At 39.0% G+C, this 13,551-nt stretch overlaps 2 protein-coding genes across 2 annotated transcripts in view; one reads left to right on the top strand and one right to left on the bottom strand.

Annotated features, from left to right (window-relative positions):
- The window catches only part of LOC107999016 (receptor-type guanylate cyclase Gyc76C), a 65,581-nt gene extending 53,530 nt beyond the window's left edge, over positions 1 to 12,051 (top strand). Inside the window, exons 5-20 of the mRNA XM_062072556.1 lie at positions 4,456 to 4,762; positions 5,629 to 5,775; positions 6,398 to 6,591; positions 6,681 to 6,840; positions 7,111 to 7,265; positions 7,443 to 7,730; positions 7,909 to 8,169; positions 8,255 to 8,326; positions 8,417 to 8,585; positions 8,659 to 8,808; positions 8,927 to 9,266; positions 9,349 to 9,472; positions 9,561 to 9,659; positions 9,732 to 9,876; positions 9,966 to 10,222; positions 10,299 to 12,051. Of these exons, the coding sequence (XP_061928540.1) occupies positions 4,456 to 4,762; positions 5,629 to 5,775; positions 6,398 to 6,591; positions 6,681 to 6,840; positions 7,111 to 7,265; positions 7,443 to 7,730; positions 7,909 to 8,169; positions 8,255 to 8,326; positions 8,417 to 8,585; positions 8,659 to 8,808; positions 8,927 to 9,266; positions 9,349 to 9,472; positions 9,561 to 9,659; positions 9,732 to 9,876; positions 9,966 to 10,222; positions 10,299 to 11,210 (3,780 nt within the window). The 3' untranslated portion in view covers positions 11,211 to 12,051. The remainder of the gene's footprint in view (positions 1 to 4,455; positions 4,763 to 5,628; positions 5,776 to 6,397; positions 6,592 to 6,680; positions 6,841 to 7,110; positions 7,266 to 7,442; positions 7,731 to 7,908; positions 8,170 to 8,254; positions 8,327 to 8,416; positions 8,586 to 8,658; positions 8,809 to 8,926; positions 9,267 to 9,348; positions 9,473 to 9,560; positions 9,660 to 9,731; positions 9,877 to 9,965; positions 10,223 to 10,298) is intronic.
- Positions 12,041 to 13,254, bottom strand: LOC107999017 (NADH dehydrogenase [ubiquinone] 1 alpha subcomplex subunit 6). The gene is made up of 3 exons (XM_017058642.3): positions 12,738 to 13,254; positions 12,358 to 12,473; positions 12,041 to 12,291 (listed from the first exon to the last, which is right to left on the bottom strand). Exons 1-3 carry the CDS (start codon positions 12,859 to 12,861, stop codon positions 12,163 to 12,165), a joined length of 369 nt encoding a protein of 122 aa, XP_016914131.1. The 5' UTR covers positions 12,862 to 13,254; the 3' UTR covers positions 12,041 to 12,162.
- Between the last annotated feature and the right edge of the window lie 297 nt (positions 13,255 to 13,551).

Below are 13,551 nucleotides of genomic sequence, written 5' to 3'. Positions count from 1 at the left end.
GAGAGAGAAGAAAAAACGCGATCACTGTCCCGGTTTATTAACCGTAAAAGGTGCGCGCGAGATAAGGGAAAGAAAAATATCGTATTTGCCATACATCTATATTTATCTCGATACACTCGAGATAGCCCGATTTATCGTGATTCATTCGGAGCAAGTTTGCGGGGCAAAAATGGCGCCACGGCTCTGGATCGATCCTTGGACCTTGATTCGTTTCTGCATCGGCGTCGGCAACCGACACGTCGGCGTCCTTAGACAGAAATTAAACAGAAATTAATATTCCGACACGTTCTTAACTTCCTTTCGAGTCTTCCTCCTCAGGTGTGACTTCCGTCTTGCGCAAACAGGAAGAGCGGGATTCGAGGGGCGAAAAGGGCATAGTTTTTGTTTATTCTTTCGTTTATTCGGTGGAACGATGGATATCGAAACGGATTTTTCGCGCGATTAATCCAGTGGCCGCGATCATCCGTATGCGGCGATTGGCCGATTGTTATTCAGAGGGCGCGGTGGCCGTCCGCGATGCGCAGACGAGTGCGCGTTCCATCGACGCGAATACGAGTTTAAAGGCATAATTTTGAGGAACGACGTGGATCGTGGCCTGGCGGAAAGATGAAATATCCGCGGTTCATGTTTTATGGATGCGGCGAACAATTATAAAACAGTAGGGTATAAATTTGAAAAAAGTGCTGGGGAGAATTCGCGATGAGACAGGGGACATCCGAAATGCACGCTAAGTTGCAGGCTACCAGTTTATGGCGACGATTGTCGAAGCTTGAGGCACGATCCAGACCGTTGATGCGACCGTCGCTCGTGATTTAGTGCTGGGAACGTTTTGTAACATTCGGCCACTTTGTACGAAAGACCATAAGAAAGGAAAATTTCGAAGGTATAAAAAAGTATGAAAAACATGGACGACGAGGTCCAAATTGCCTTTTTATTTTCGTATACTTTTATAACGTCCCGCTAAATTACAGCCAATAATTTCATTAATGGAAGTAACCGAAGTCTTGCTTTCAAAAGACGAGGAAGACGCTATTGCATCGCTTATCTGCATCGTAATATTTATTTTTGCGTTAGTTAAAATGTAGTCTAAGAGACAATAGGGTCTATTCTTCGAAGACAAGCGATCATCGATTTCCGGCGTATCGAACGAAAAGCATACATCTTTCGATATACCCGCCGCAAAGGATAATGTCATTCATCGGGGAAAAAGGAATTATTCACAGCGCGATCCTCCGTCGACTCTTCATCGTGCAACTTGAAAAATTTCCAAAACCGCTGTGAGAACCTCGTTAACTCTCCTTACGTGCGATGACGATGGAAAGGGAGGAGGGGAGGAGAAGGAGCGTGGGCAGGAATTCCTCGGTCGCGTTTCCAAAGGATCGTGAACGCTTGTGTTGCACAACTAAACGCATACGTTCGGCCAATAGAGGAAAGCCTCTCTTGCGGTTGCAGTCCACGGAGAGCACTCGAGCTCTCTCGAGCTCCCTCAAGGTGGTCTCGTCTAAATATAGCCGAGTGGAGCCCAGAATAACAGCACGTCGCGAGCCGGCAATGACCAAAGCCCAACTCGTTCACCGACAACCGAGCCAGAGGCAGCAAGCAGCGGGATAACCGACCAACCAGGTCGGTCAGTTTTGTCTACCGGTCCTCCAGACTCGTTCCTCCGGACTTAGGCCGCCTCCTCTTGGAACATGGAGGAGGAGGAGGAGGAGGAGGAGGACCTGCCTTTAAAACAATACTCTTCTACGATTCTTTTAACGTTAGCGTCCTCTTTGTTTGTTGGCCCCGTTGTTGCTGCTCGAATTCGGGGACTGGTTCTTCTCTGAATCCGGACCAGTTTCGTCTACCGGATCATCGATCACCTGGCTCTGGTTTTATGCAAAATCACGGGGACACGGGCCGTAGTTTACGTACCTCAGTTTCTTTGAACTATTCTTTCGACTCGGTGGGTTACGCTACGTTAATCGATATCGATATCGATATCGGGACGATGATATCTCCGTTCTCTGGTAATTTTATTTGTGATAATTCGTTTGGATAATTGGATCTTTATTCCATCATGTTATTTTCACTTGAATCGCTTTGAGGAATCATAGCGAGATTGATTGAAATGGTTAAAAGGTTGAATTATTTATAGTGGCTTACTAAAGGTTAAATGCTTTATAAATTAATTGCTGTCTACGTTGATCGTTCATGTATGTAAAACTATTCATGTATATCAAGCAATCGAGAATACTTCCTTTTTTTTCTTCTTTTCTTTTCTTTTCTTTTTTCCTTTCCAATTTAAAAAGTTGTTGAAATTTTTCACCATCGATGCAAGATCATCAGATCGCGATTGTATTCGTATAAATACCGCGTAAAGATAATCTACGAAAAATCTACGGAATGCCATGATATGCCGAGAAAAGAAAAAAATCGAAATATTCGAAATGTGGTTACGCATGTTTGAAGAACAAAGCAAATCTTCAAGGCAAATCCATTCTCTTACTCACGTTCATATATAAATTTTATTCTATGCATAAACATCCGTGGTAAAAAAGATTAGCGATTGGATTAATTGAATTAATTTTTACAAGGTCGCGCACACTTGTACAAAGTTTATATCAATCAGAATCGGGATAGGCTCTTTTAGAAAAACGAGCAGACTCGAGGCGAGATGAACAATCGTAATTTCGTCATTCCGATGCGGCCCAGCCGACTTCCTCCCGCCGTGGAATTTTATATATTTTTTTTTCTTTTTCTTCTCTTTTATTTTTTTCATTCTTACATGATGATTACGATTAAATGTCGCTATCACACGCGGCGCATAGTCAACTTCCTTTCGGCGAATTCACAAACGGGTATCATACGCTCGACGTCCGGTCTTCGAGAGGGAAGAATCTCTCTCTTCCCCTCTCTGGGAGAGAAGAGGATGTTCCTTTTTTTCGTTTCGTGTGTTTTCTTCGTCCCTCGTCCTCCAATTTAACATTTCCAGTCGAAATTCCGCGCAAAAAGCAGGCGGCCGGCTTCACGATCTCGCGCACAACTCACGGATAAGAAGAGAGGAGAAAAAGAAAGGATTCCGGCCAGGTGGGTAAATTGCCTCCGACCGATCTCCACTTCCTGGAATCGTGGGAGGATGAACGGAGAACACTGGAAAGAGAAAGTGTTCACGATTTTTCGCGTGCGAAAAATTACGGCCGGCGCTCGTCGATCGAAAACGAACCTTCTCTTTTTCAACGAAATCATTTTATCGGAAATTACCTAATAATAATAATAATAATATCGACCTTCATTTTTTTTCAATCAGCCCTTATGAACCACGGAACAAGAACGAATTCTCGTTTCTCGTTTTCCTCGCATCGCGAATTTATGACACGCGCTTTCCGTAAACCGCGAGTCCCGCACAAAAGCCCATAAACAAATGGAAGGGAAAGAGTGGGGAAACGAATGGATGATCGACGATCGATCCGTGGATTTCGTGGTCAGTCTCCGATCGAGTCGCGATTCGATCGAGTGAGAATCGGAGAGAGTCTGGCCGGGGTATGAGCGGAGAGAGTGGAGGGAAGGGGGAGAAAAAGAAGAAACCGGAGCAAAGGAGGAGGGAGGGGACGGCGGTGGAGAGAAAAAACGGCGGAAAGTGGATCGTGGCCTGGCGGTGGTCGCCACGGTTAAAGTAGAACTGACCCCCAGTTGTCACGTTTAATTTATATGTTAATGAGCGCATGTCACATTTCAACGGTACGAAGCACAACCGTCCCGTGCACTTCTCCTCTCGCGAGAGCCGCACCACAGGGAGAAGAGAGTTGCCCCGTTCATTCCACTCTCCTTCTGCCCTCCTTCGTACAGCCTGCCACAGGTTTATATTTAACCGCGCGCCACACACCATGACACCAGGCGCAGCCCACTTTGCCGCGTTACTCTCCTGCCTTCTGCTCTCTTACCATTCTTCTTCTTCTTCTTCTTTTTCTTCTTCTTTTTTGCCCCACCTACTCTTTTCTTCTCTTTTCTTTCCTTTTTTCAGTCTCTTTTCATTTCTATCCAACTTTTCCCTTCCTTCTTTTTCGCCCCTTTTAGGTTAGGGGTTCTTCGTTGATCCTTTCAATTTTCGCCTTTTCGCTCGATTCGTGAGAGATGGTCGTTTTTTTTTGGATACGTTCGATGACTTTGTTCGGGCTTGTTTATACGGTTACTGGCTTTTCGAAAATTTTTTGGTCAGGTTTTGATGAAGGGATATGTTGTTGATGAAATTTACAGAACTTTTGGAAAATTCTTCTAATTTTAATCGAGCGATCAAATTGGAATTGATTAATTACAATTAAATCAAAACTTGATTTTTCAAGAAGTTAATCAGTTATACAATCCCTTCGCCCTTTCAAAACAATTCAAGTCACAAAGTTCATTTATCGCCTTCGAACGGCTATGCAACTGTCGCTGATAAACGCAATTTTGGAAATGTAATTGTATGAATTACAGAAATGTTCGGACTACAAAGCGTCAAAGGTGAACACGTTCGCCAGGACCGAACCGCCGGACACGCAGGTGACGAAGTCGGTGATCGCGTTGCTGCTCCATTACGGGTGGAACAAATTCACCATCATCACGGAGAGCGCGTGGTCGACGGTGGCAAGATCGTTGGAGGAGCAGGCCACCAAGAACAACCTCACCGTGAACCACTACAAGACCGTGGAAGATCGACACACGTGCTGCGAGGAAAGGCTGCCGTGCTGTCAAGTCAGCGTATGGTTCCAACTTATACAGGAGACCAAAAATATGACCAGGAGTCAGTCCAAGTTTACTTTATATCTCGATATATCTCGCGGGACGCGTCATCGGGACGACTGTAACGATTCATCCATCCATTTTCGATCTGTTTATGTTCGCCTCTCGAGGGGGGTCTCTCCATTATTCAAGAGACCGCCACTTTCCGTTTCTATCCGCCTTTCGAAAGAAATTTCCACCGATTGTAATCCATTTTAGAGGATCTTGATCTTTGGTTGGGAAGAAGTTGCTATTTTTCAATTCCAAACGTTGATATCGTTTTATCGAAACAAACGTATCATCACGATATTTAACATTTGTAATTCTTTCGTTGAGAAACTCCTGTCTCTCTTTTTTTTTTTTATTTTTACATTTCGTGTCACGGTCTTGTTTCTGGCGAATTATAAATTGATTTCTGACATAAACACGTTGTTAGACTATTCGGCTTTACGTTACAGTTATATTTTTAGAGGATATTATACAAACTACTGGATTCGTCAACGAAAGAATACAAATTGATATTTAATCGCGAATGAAATGTTGACTAGCGTCCCCCACGAGTTAACACACGTCGAAAATAAAAAAAAAAATGTTTCTCTAATTCCATTTCTTCCCCTGTTCGAAACTTGGAAACTTCGTTCACCGACAAAGAAATTTCCATCGCGTCCAATTCCACGAGATGGTTCCCTCCGTGGGAATCGGTACACGAATTGTACTCGTACAGTTCTGTGATCTCATCACGATAATCGCGGAGCAGCTTTTCCCTCCGCTAGGAAAATGAAGCGTGAAAGTCAGTTTCCGTTCTGGAAATCGGTCGGTCGTCGTCGATGGAGCGTTCCATTCCCGGAGGCCGGGGGCTTCTAACGGAAGGCGTAAATCTGTCGACAGTTTACATATTCCTGGGAACAGCGATGTCGCTGATCGACATGATGAACTCTATGCAGAATCAACGATTGCTCGATAACGGGGAGTACATGGTGATACACGTGGACATGATGACGTACTCGCCGCGAGAGGCGCAAAAGTACTTATGGAGTGAGTATTCATAACTCTCTGAACCTCTAAAACTCGACAAAAACGCGTTTCAAAATTTCATCTAAAATCTCGATATGCTACGAATGAAGAGAAGTAATTGAGTAATTTTTTATTATAAAAGATTACTAATCTCATTTATCAATTCAAATCGCTTATCTATATTATCGTGACACCCAAAATTGCAATTTCAATCGTTCAAGGATCTTTATCGAAATAATTCAATAGTTGCCAAAAATTAATAAGGCTAATTATTGATTACGTACATTCATAAGAAAAACTCATTCTCTGTTACATATTTAAATATCATTCACCGTCACGATATTCGATTTCGGTCTCCTTCACGGTCGTCCGATTGCTCCTTGACAAAACTCGTTACCTCATCATTTCCGTATCTAATCCGAGATTAACAGAAGCGTCATGGGTCAGGCATGGCTCGCTCGTGACCCAGTTTCCAGCACGTGATCCGATTTTAATGGACGTTCCTCTAGAGCTCCGTCGTCCCCGTGTTGTTGCCTCTCCGCTCTCAGTTATTTCCCTCTACGAAAAAAAGGAAAAAAAAAAAGAAAGGGTAACAACTCGCCCGTCTGACCTCTGACTTTGCGCGCGATCGGTCCTTTTGCAGAACCGGAACACTTCGACAATCTGAGGAATTGCCTGGAGCCGAAGGACTTCCTCAAGAGGGCACGGTCCCTGATGGTGGTCGTGTCGACCCCGCCTACGCAGAATTACGAGGAGTTCACCAAGAAGGTCAGAGAGTACAGCAGCAAGGAGCCGTTCAACTTTGTCATCCCTGAATTGCTGAGAAAATACGAGAAGGTAGAAGATCATCTCCAGATCGCCGTTCAAATCCCCCTTCTTTGGAGGATAGATTTGTTTTAATTTTCTCTCTCTCTCTCTCGTTCCAGTACGTGTCGATCCACGCCGCCTATCTTTACGATTCCGTGAAATTGTACGCGAGAGCCCTGGATCAACTCCTCAGGGATCAGCCGGAGCACACTCTCGAGGAGATCGCAAGCAATGGCACCCAGATCATCGAGACGATTATCAGAAATCACACGTATCAGAGTGAGTAATACAAATACAATTGGAATATCGAGTGTGTCTGACGTTCGATTTCTCTCGATAAGGCTTGATCTGGTTTAAAACGAGTAGGTGTGGAACGAACATTCGTATTCTTTGTACATGTATCCTCTTCGCAATTGAGAGACGCGCTACCAAGTATATGTATATATTCGATCTCGATAAGGCCATTTTAGATTACGAAAGATGGACAGAATGCTTCTTGTGTGAAGAAACAAAAAAGGAATAACAAAATTGCGTTTCCTTCGGGAACAGGTGTCAGCGGAGCGACCATCAAATTCGACAAGTTCGGCGACTCGGAGGGGAATTTCTCGGTGCTGGCCCTGAAGAAGGATCCGTTCCGTCTCAACAACTTCTCGTGCGACTTTCAAATGAAGCCTGTAGGCCAATTTCAACAGGGTGAAACTCTAGTGAGTGAGTTGTTTACAGCATTCGTGCAGCATTTCATTTCCATTCAACAGCCCTTAACAGCAAATTCCTATAAATTCGTGTATCCCGTTAATGATGCTATTTATTCTCGATCGTGATTAAAAATATATTTATCGAGTGATAAATAATAATATAATTGCGTGTCGTGTCGTGTACAGGTGTACAGGCCGTCGGAGGCGATGGACTGGCCGGGTAAGAATAAACCGGAAGCGGAACCGGGATGCGGTTTCCTCAACGAGCACTGTCCCAAAGACGACACGCATTTGCGAAGTATCGTTGCTGCCGGTGTGTTGGCCGTTTTGTTATTCTGCGCCGCGGTGATCACTATGAGCATATATCGAAGATGGAAGATAGAACAGGAAATCGAGGGATTGCTGTGGAAAATCGATCCGAACGAGATACACGGCTATCCTCATCTTGACAACATGATGTCCTCCCCTAGTAAGGTGAGCTCACACGGTTTCTCATCTCCAGGTATATCTGCAATGAGATCACAATGAGATGTCGTGTTATTCTTAAGAGGGGATTTTCAGAATATTTCTCATATTTGTTCGTACTGTGAATGTATTTTTAACTTGTCGTTGGAGTTTTGCATCGTTATTTATTATTGACGTTTGATTACAGTTAAGCTTAGTTAGTGCAATGTCCTACGAGTCAAGATGCGGGGGCCAGGTGTTCGCGCAAACCGGGCATTACCACGGGGTAGTGGTTAGGATAAAGGAGCTAAAGTTCTCGAAGAAGAAGGATATTTCGAGGGACGTGATGAAGGAGATGCGTATCCTTCGCGAGATCAGACACGGTAACCTGAACTCTTTCATCGGAGCGTGCGTCGAGCCAATGAGGATATTGTTAATTACGGACTATTGCGCCAAAGGAAGTCTTTATGTACGTCACCTTAATACACGAATGAACGTGTAATCTGGTCTGCTCGTGTTTTCAACGAATGATTGCATTGCGTGCGTTGTTTCAGGATATTATCGAGAACGAAGATATCAAGTTAGATGATATGTTCATCGCTTCGTTAGTTCACGATCTCATTAAGGTAAGTATATTTTTACATACGTATTTTAGAAAGAGATGTCGAAGGAATCGTTGTAAAAAAATATATATATTTCCTTTTCTTGTTATTTAGGGTATGCTGTACATTCACGAGTCATCTGTACTAGTCTGTCATGGTAATCTGAAGTCTTCCAATTGCGTGGTGACATCGCGATGGGTACTCCAAGTCTCTGATTTTGGCCTGCACGATATGCGACACTGCGCCGAATCCGACAGCATTGGTGAACATCAGTATTATCGAAGTAAGGAAGGCGAATGTTATTTAATTTACGATTTGCAAAGATATATATATTGTCTATTAAATATTTTATATAGACTTATTCTGGAAGGCACCTGAATTATTAAGAAATCCCAATGCTCCGATCAGAGGGACCCAGGAAGGGGATATTTACTCGTTTGCGATTATATTGTTCGAGATAATCGGACGGAAGGGTCCGTATGGTGGCGTGAATCTAGAACCCAAAGGTAAATGTTCGTGTAAAATAAGAGATAGAGTAAGCGTTAGCGATTGTCATTCGTTAATCGGCATTTGCCAAAAGGTATAGCTGCAGAAATATAAATATGAACGTTAACAAATTGACAGAAATCATTGACCGAGTGAAAAGGTTCCCAGAAGATGGTGAACCACCGTTTAGACCTAACATAGACATACTGTCCGAGTCTGAAGCGGACTGTGCAGAATATATAGTTAGTACGATTACCGACTGTTGGGCGGAAAGTCCAGAACTTAGGCCTGACTTCAAAATGATAAGGACGAGATTAAAGAAAATGAAAGCGGGAAGGCATCGCAATATCATGGACCAAATGATGGACATGATGGAGAAATATGCGAACAACCTCGAAGATCTAGTCAGTGAACGTACACGCCTTCTTTTCGAGGAAAAGCAAAAAACTGAAGATTTACTTCACAGAATGTTGCCTGAGTAAGTTGTATCTGTGTAAAAAATTTTATAATTATATACATATATAAGCACGTTATTTAATAATATTATTTATTTTTCACAGACCCGTTGCAAATTGTTTAACGAATGGAATCGGTGTGGAACCTGAAGCTTTCGATTTAGTTACTATATATTTCAGCGATATCGTTGGTTTTACTGCAATGTCAGCGGAAAGCACACCTTTCCAAGTATATTTTTCGCAAACTAATCATCAAAGAAACATAATATGCAACTTCCTACGGATACAATCGACATATTTCTTCTTTTATTTTTCAGGTAGTAAACTTCTTAAACGATTTATACACTTTGTTCGACCGTATAATCAAAGGATACGACGTATATAAGGTAGAAACAATCGGTGATGCCTATATGGTGGTATGTAAATTTATTTTTGCAAGATTATATATTTTTTTATTTTACATCATTTTATAATCGTATTTTTATCAGGTTTCTGGTTTACCGATAAAAAATGGAAATAGACACGCTGGAGAAATTGCATCAATGTCCCTTGAATTACTTAACGCTGTGAAACATCATACTATAACTCACAGACCTCAAGACACTCTTAAATTGCGTATTGGAATTCACACAGGTATTGTGTCTAGAATATAGAGAATATCAAACAAAAAATATATAAATACAACTATTTAAAATTTGTATTTGTATTAATGAATATTACAGGCCCTGTGGTAGCGGGTGTTGTTGGTCTAACGATGCCTAGATATTGTTTATTCGGAGATACCGTAAATACAGCTTCGCGCATGGAATCAAATGGCGAACCATTACGTATTCACATAAGCGAGCAGTGCAAAGATGCTTTGGATAAAGTTGGTGGCTATATTATCGAGGATCGTGGATTAGTTTATATGAAAGGAAAAGGAGAAGTAAAAACTTATTGGCTCACTGGAGCTACTGAAAAAGCTATTCAAAAACGAGAGGTTTGTACGAAAAGAAATATGATAACGTGTTACGTAAACTTTATTTAATATTTATTTAATATTTTTATGTTATTAGGTCGATGTCGGTGATCTTCCACCACTTTTTTGTAGACCAAGAAGAAGTCCGAAATTAAATTCAGATTCTCGCCAAGCTTCGTTGTTAGGTGGTTTAGGGGCAGGTAGTCGCAGACAGTCAAATGTTCCAAGACCGACACCGGATGATTCATCATCTCAATGCGGAGGATCCAGTCCAGTGCCTAAATCTCTTAACTGTCGAAAAGTAGAACATTCTCCTTTATATTTGACCGATAGTGTATCAAAAACAACGTTAGACAATATCGCATTGCAAGAAGAAGTTGAGAATCGGGCGGCTAATATTAAAATAGCACTTGATGATTTTTTTATTGACACAAGGCTGAAATTTAGAAAAAATGCAAGAGTTCTGTCGACTATTGCTTCATCGTCTTCTACGAGCGATTATCCGTTCCAAACGATAATACGAGAATCTCGTTCCTTAGACCCATTCCCATTGGAGCTTTATAATAAAAGGTTCGAGTCGCCAAATTTCTCTTGGAAGGAACCGAAGAAAAGTTTTCGATCTTTAGAAAATTGTGAAAAGTGCACACGGACTAACTCAAAGACAAATATTTCTGAGAAAGTGTTGAATAACAATTATCCGAATGGTAATGTGATAATATTACCCCATACCGATGAATCACCGAATGAAGTAGAGACACCATTGCTAGGAGACGAGAGTGGTTGTATGGGAGAGGTTGTGCCTGTTAAACGTTGGCGTTCTCTCGATCAAGTGGTATCCGTTCCTAGTACAGACAGTGTGCCTGACAAAAAATCTTCCGCAAGAAATTCGATTAGAAGTTGGCTGGTAAATTTGTTCAGTGGCAATGGATTACGAAATAGCGATGTTTCGTTAAGAAGGGGTGTAATAGCAGGTTACGATATACAGTCGGAACGTGAAAGTATAGTTTGATACAACAAAATTACTTGTATAGTTAAGAAAAGAAGTGAAGGGAATTCGAACACAAAATCTCTTGATGTAAAAGACGAATGCACAAAAACATTATTACATTTACGAGTCATAAGTATGATGTATTGTTGCCATTTTTTAGCGTATAGATATGTGGAATGTATGGGTATAAAAGTTACCGATTGTGTATATTTTTAATACCTAGATATTTTTATGATTTATATTAAAGTGCGCTTTATATTGGCGGCGAACTTTTTTTTTTTACATAGTGCGAGATTTATCTGTTAAAATTTTTAATTTGAGGATATAATAAAACTAGAATGACTTTTATAAAAATGATTCTAACCAAAGTATACACAAGTACAGAAATCATGTAAAAAAGTCTATCACAAGATAGCACAAACGACTCTCATTGTAATAATAATAATAATAATAATAACAATAATAATAATAACAATAATAACAATAATAATAATAATAATAATGATAATAAAAAGTGCAAATGTACATTTATGCAAGTTCGAATATACTTGTTTCAAACATATGTATGTATGTATGTATGTATGTATGTATATATATGTATGTATGTATGTATAATTTCGATACTTGTTCACTGAAGGAAAGCAAATTATCCGTATGGCTGTGAAAAGTGAACTAGATTGTACCTAAGGTGCTTAGTAATATATCATCTTGTCAAATGTATATAACTGAATAATAATATATAGATGTAAAGATAAAATGTAAATTAAAAGAAATATTATCTTCTGTAAGAGCTGATTAAAGATTCATCTTTTGAAATGTTGTATAATTCGATTTTTTAATAAAAAAGTACATTTTCTTCTTTTTTCCATTTTTAATTTTCAGCCAACTATATATTCTTTTAATATAATTTATAAATTTTACATATTTAATTATGCTATATAACTTATACAAATATATTATACAATCATAAAATTTAATCTTGACCTGATAAAAATTTTGACATAAAATCTTTTGGCTTTGGTTCATGTGTTTCCTTCCAATAATTCAACAATGTTCCAGGTGGTTTCCATTGAGCACAAACTTCTTGAAGTTCCATTTGTCCCTAATACAATTATTATTATTATCATGTATATTGCATTATTAAATAAAAACTATACATTTTCTTTACCTTAATAAGTAACAAATCAATTACTCTTAAATCACTTATATGAGCATTACGTTTAAATTCCTCCTTTAATTTTTGTTGACACTCTTTTTTTGTCCTTGGGAGATCATAATTGGACACTATAAAATAAATTATGTATATATATATATATATATATATTTCATAACTGCTATAATAACAAGCTGATAAAAAATTGTTACAACTTAAAATACTTAATTTTTAATTATTAATTATTTTTATCAAAACTATATAGGAAATTATATCGTTTCATACAAAGATAAATTACGATATCCTTATATCAGTATACTATTTTAAACAAATAGGTTAGATAACAATATAGTCCGCTAATTACCAAGAGCAAGATATATAATAAATAAACTTACAAATAAATGGAATTTGTCGGTACCATGTTTTATATAATGATATTACTCTTCTTCGAGCTTCTATAGGAGTCAATGATAAAATTGGTTTTACTTGTTTCACAACTGGTTTTAAAGGAGTAGCCATATTTGCAGTTCATATATAACTCTCAATACTCAGTTATATCATGGATTAAATATATGATAGACTTGATCTAATATATTTTTGTATTACATAGTTACTATGTAATACAATGTAATACTATGTAATACTACACAATACTAATTATTATTCTCATTTTATATTATTGATTTAGAAAAGAATAAGATAAGAGTGTTATAAGTATGAAAGAAAATTAAATATAACGGTAATCAATTGATTTTGATATATTTATCTCTTTAAAAATATTTTATTTTTTATTATTTCTCTTTATTTATACTATTATACATATATTATATTATAATCATTTCTTAAATGTCTAAATTTTGGAGAATAAATAATAAAAGAAGAATAGAGATACACTAAAATCGAACTATTACTGCCATCTATATGAGATTAAAGATATTATATTTCTTCAAAATAGAATAAAAAATGAAGAGTAACGCCATCTCTTAAATATTTTTAGCAAAAATTCTTTGAAAGGATATTTATTACTCAACAGATGGCGCTAACTGTATTAAATTCTTATCCTATCTCTATCTTTCTATTATTACTTACTCTCCTTGTTTATACTGTTTGATTTGCGGCACTCTAGAGATGGCGCTGATTCTTGAATTTTTATTCTATCTCTGTCCTTCTTCCACTATTTATTTGTCTATTTTGTTCTCTCTTTGCCTG

Source organism: Apis cerana, linkage group LG3, assembly GCF_029169275.1.
Source record: "Apis cerana isolate GH-2021 linkage group LG3, AcerK_1.0, whole genome shotgun sequence".
Classification (NCBI taxonomy): domain Eukaryota; kingdom Metazoa; phylum Arthropoda; class Insecta; order Hymenoptera; family Apidae; genus Apis; species Apis cerana.
This window is presented reverse-complemented; position numbering and strand designations above follow the sequence as displayed.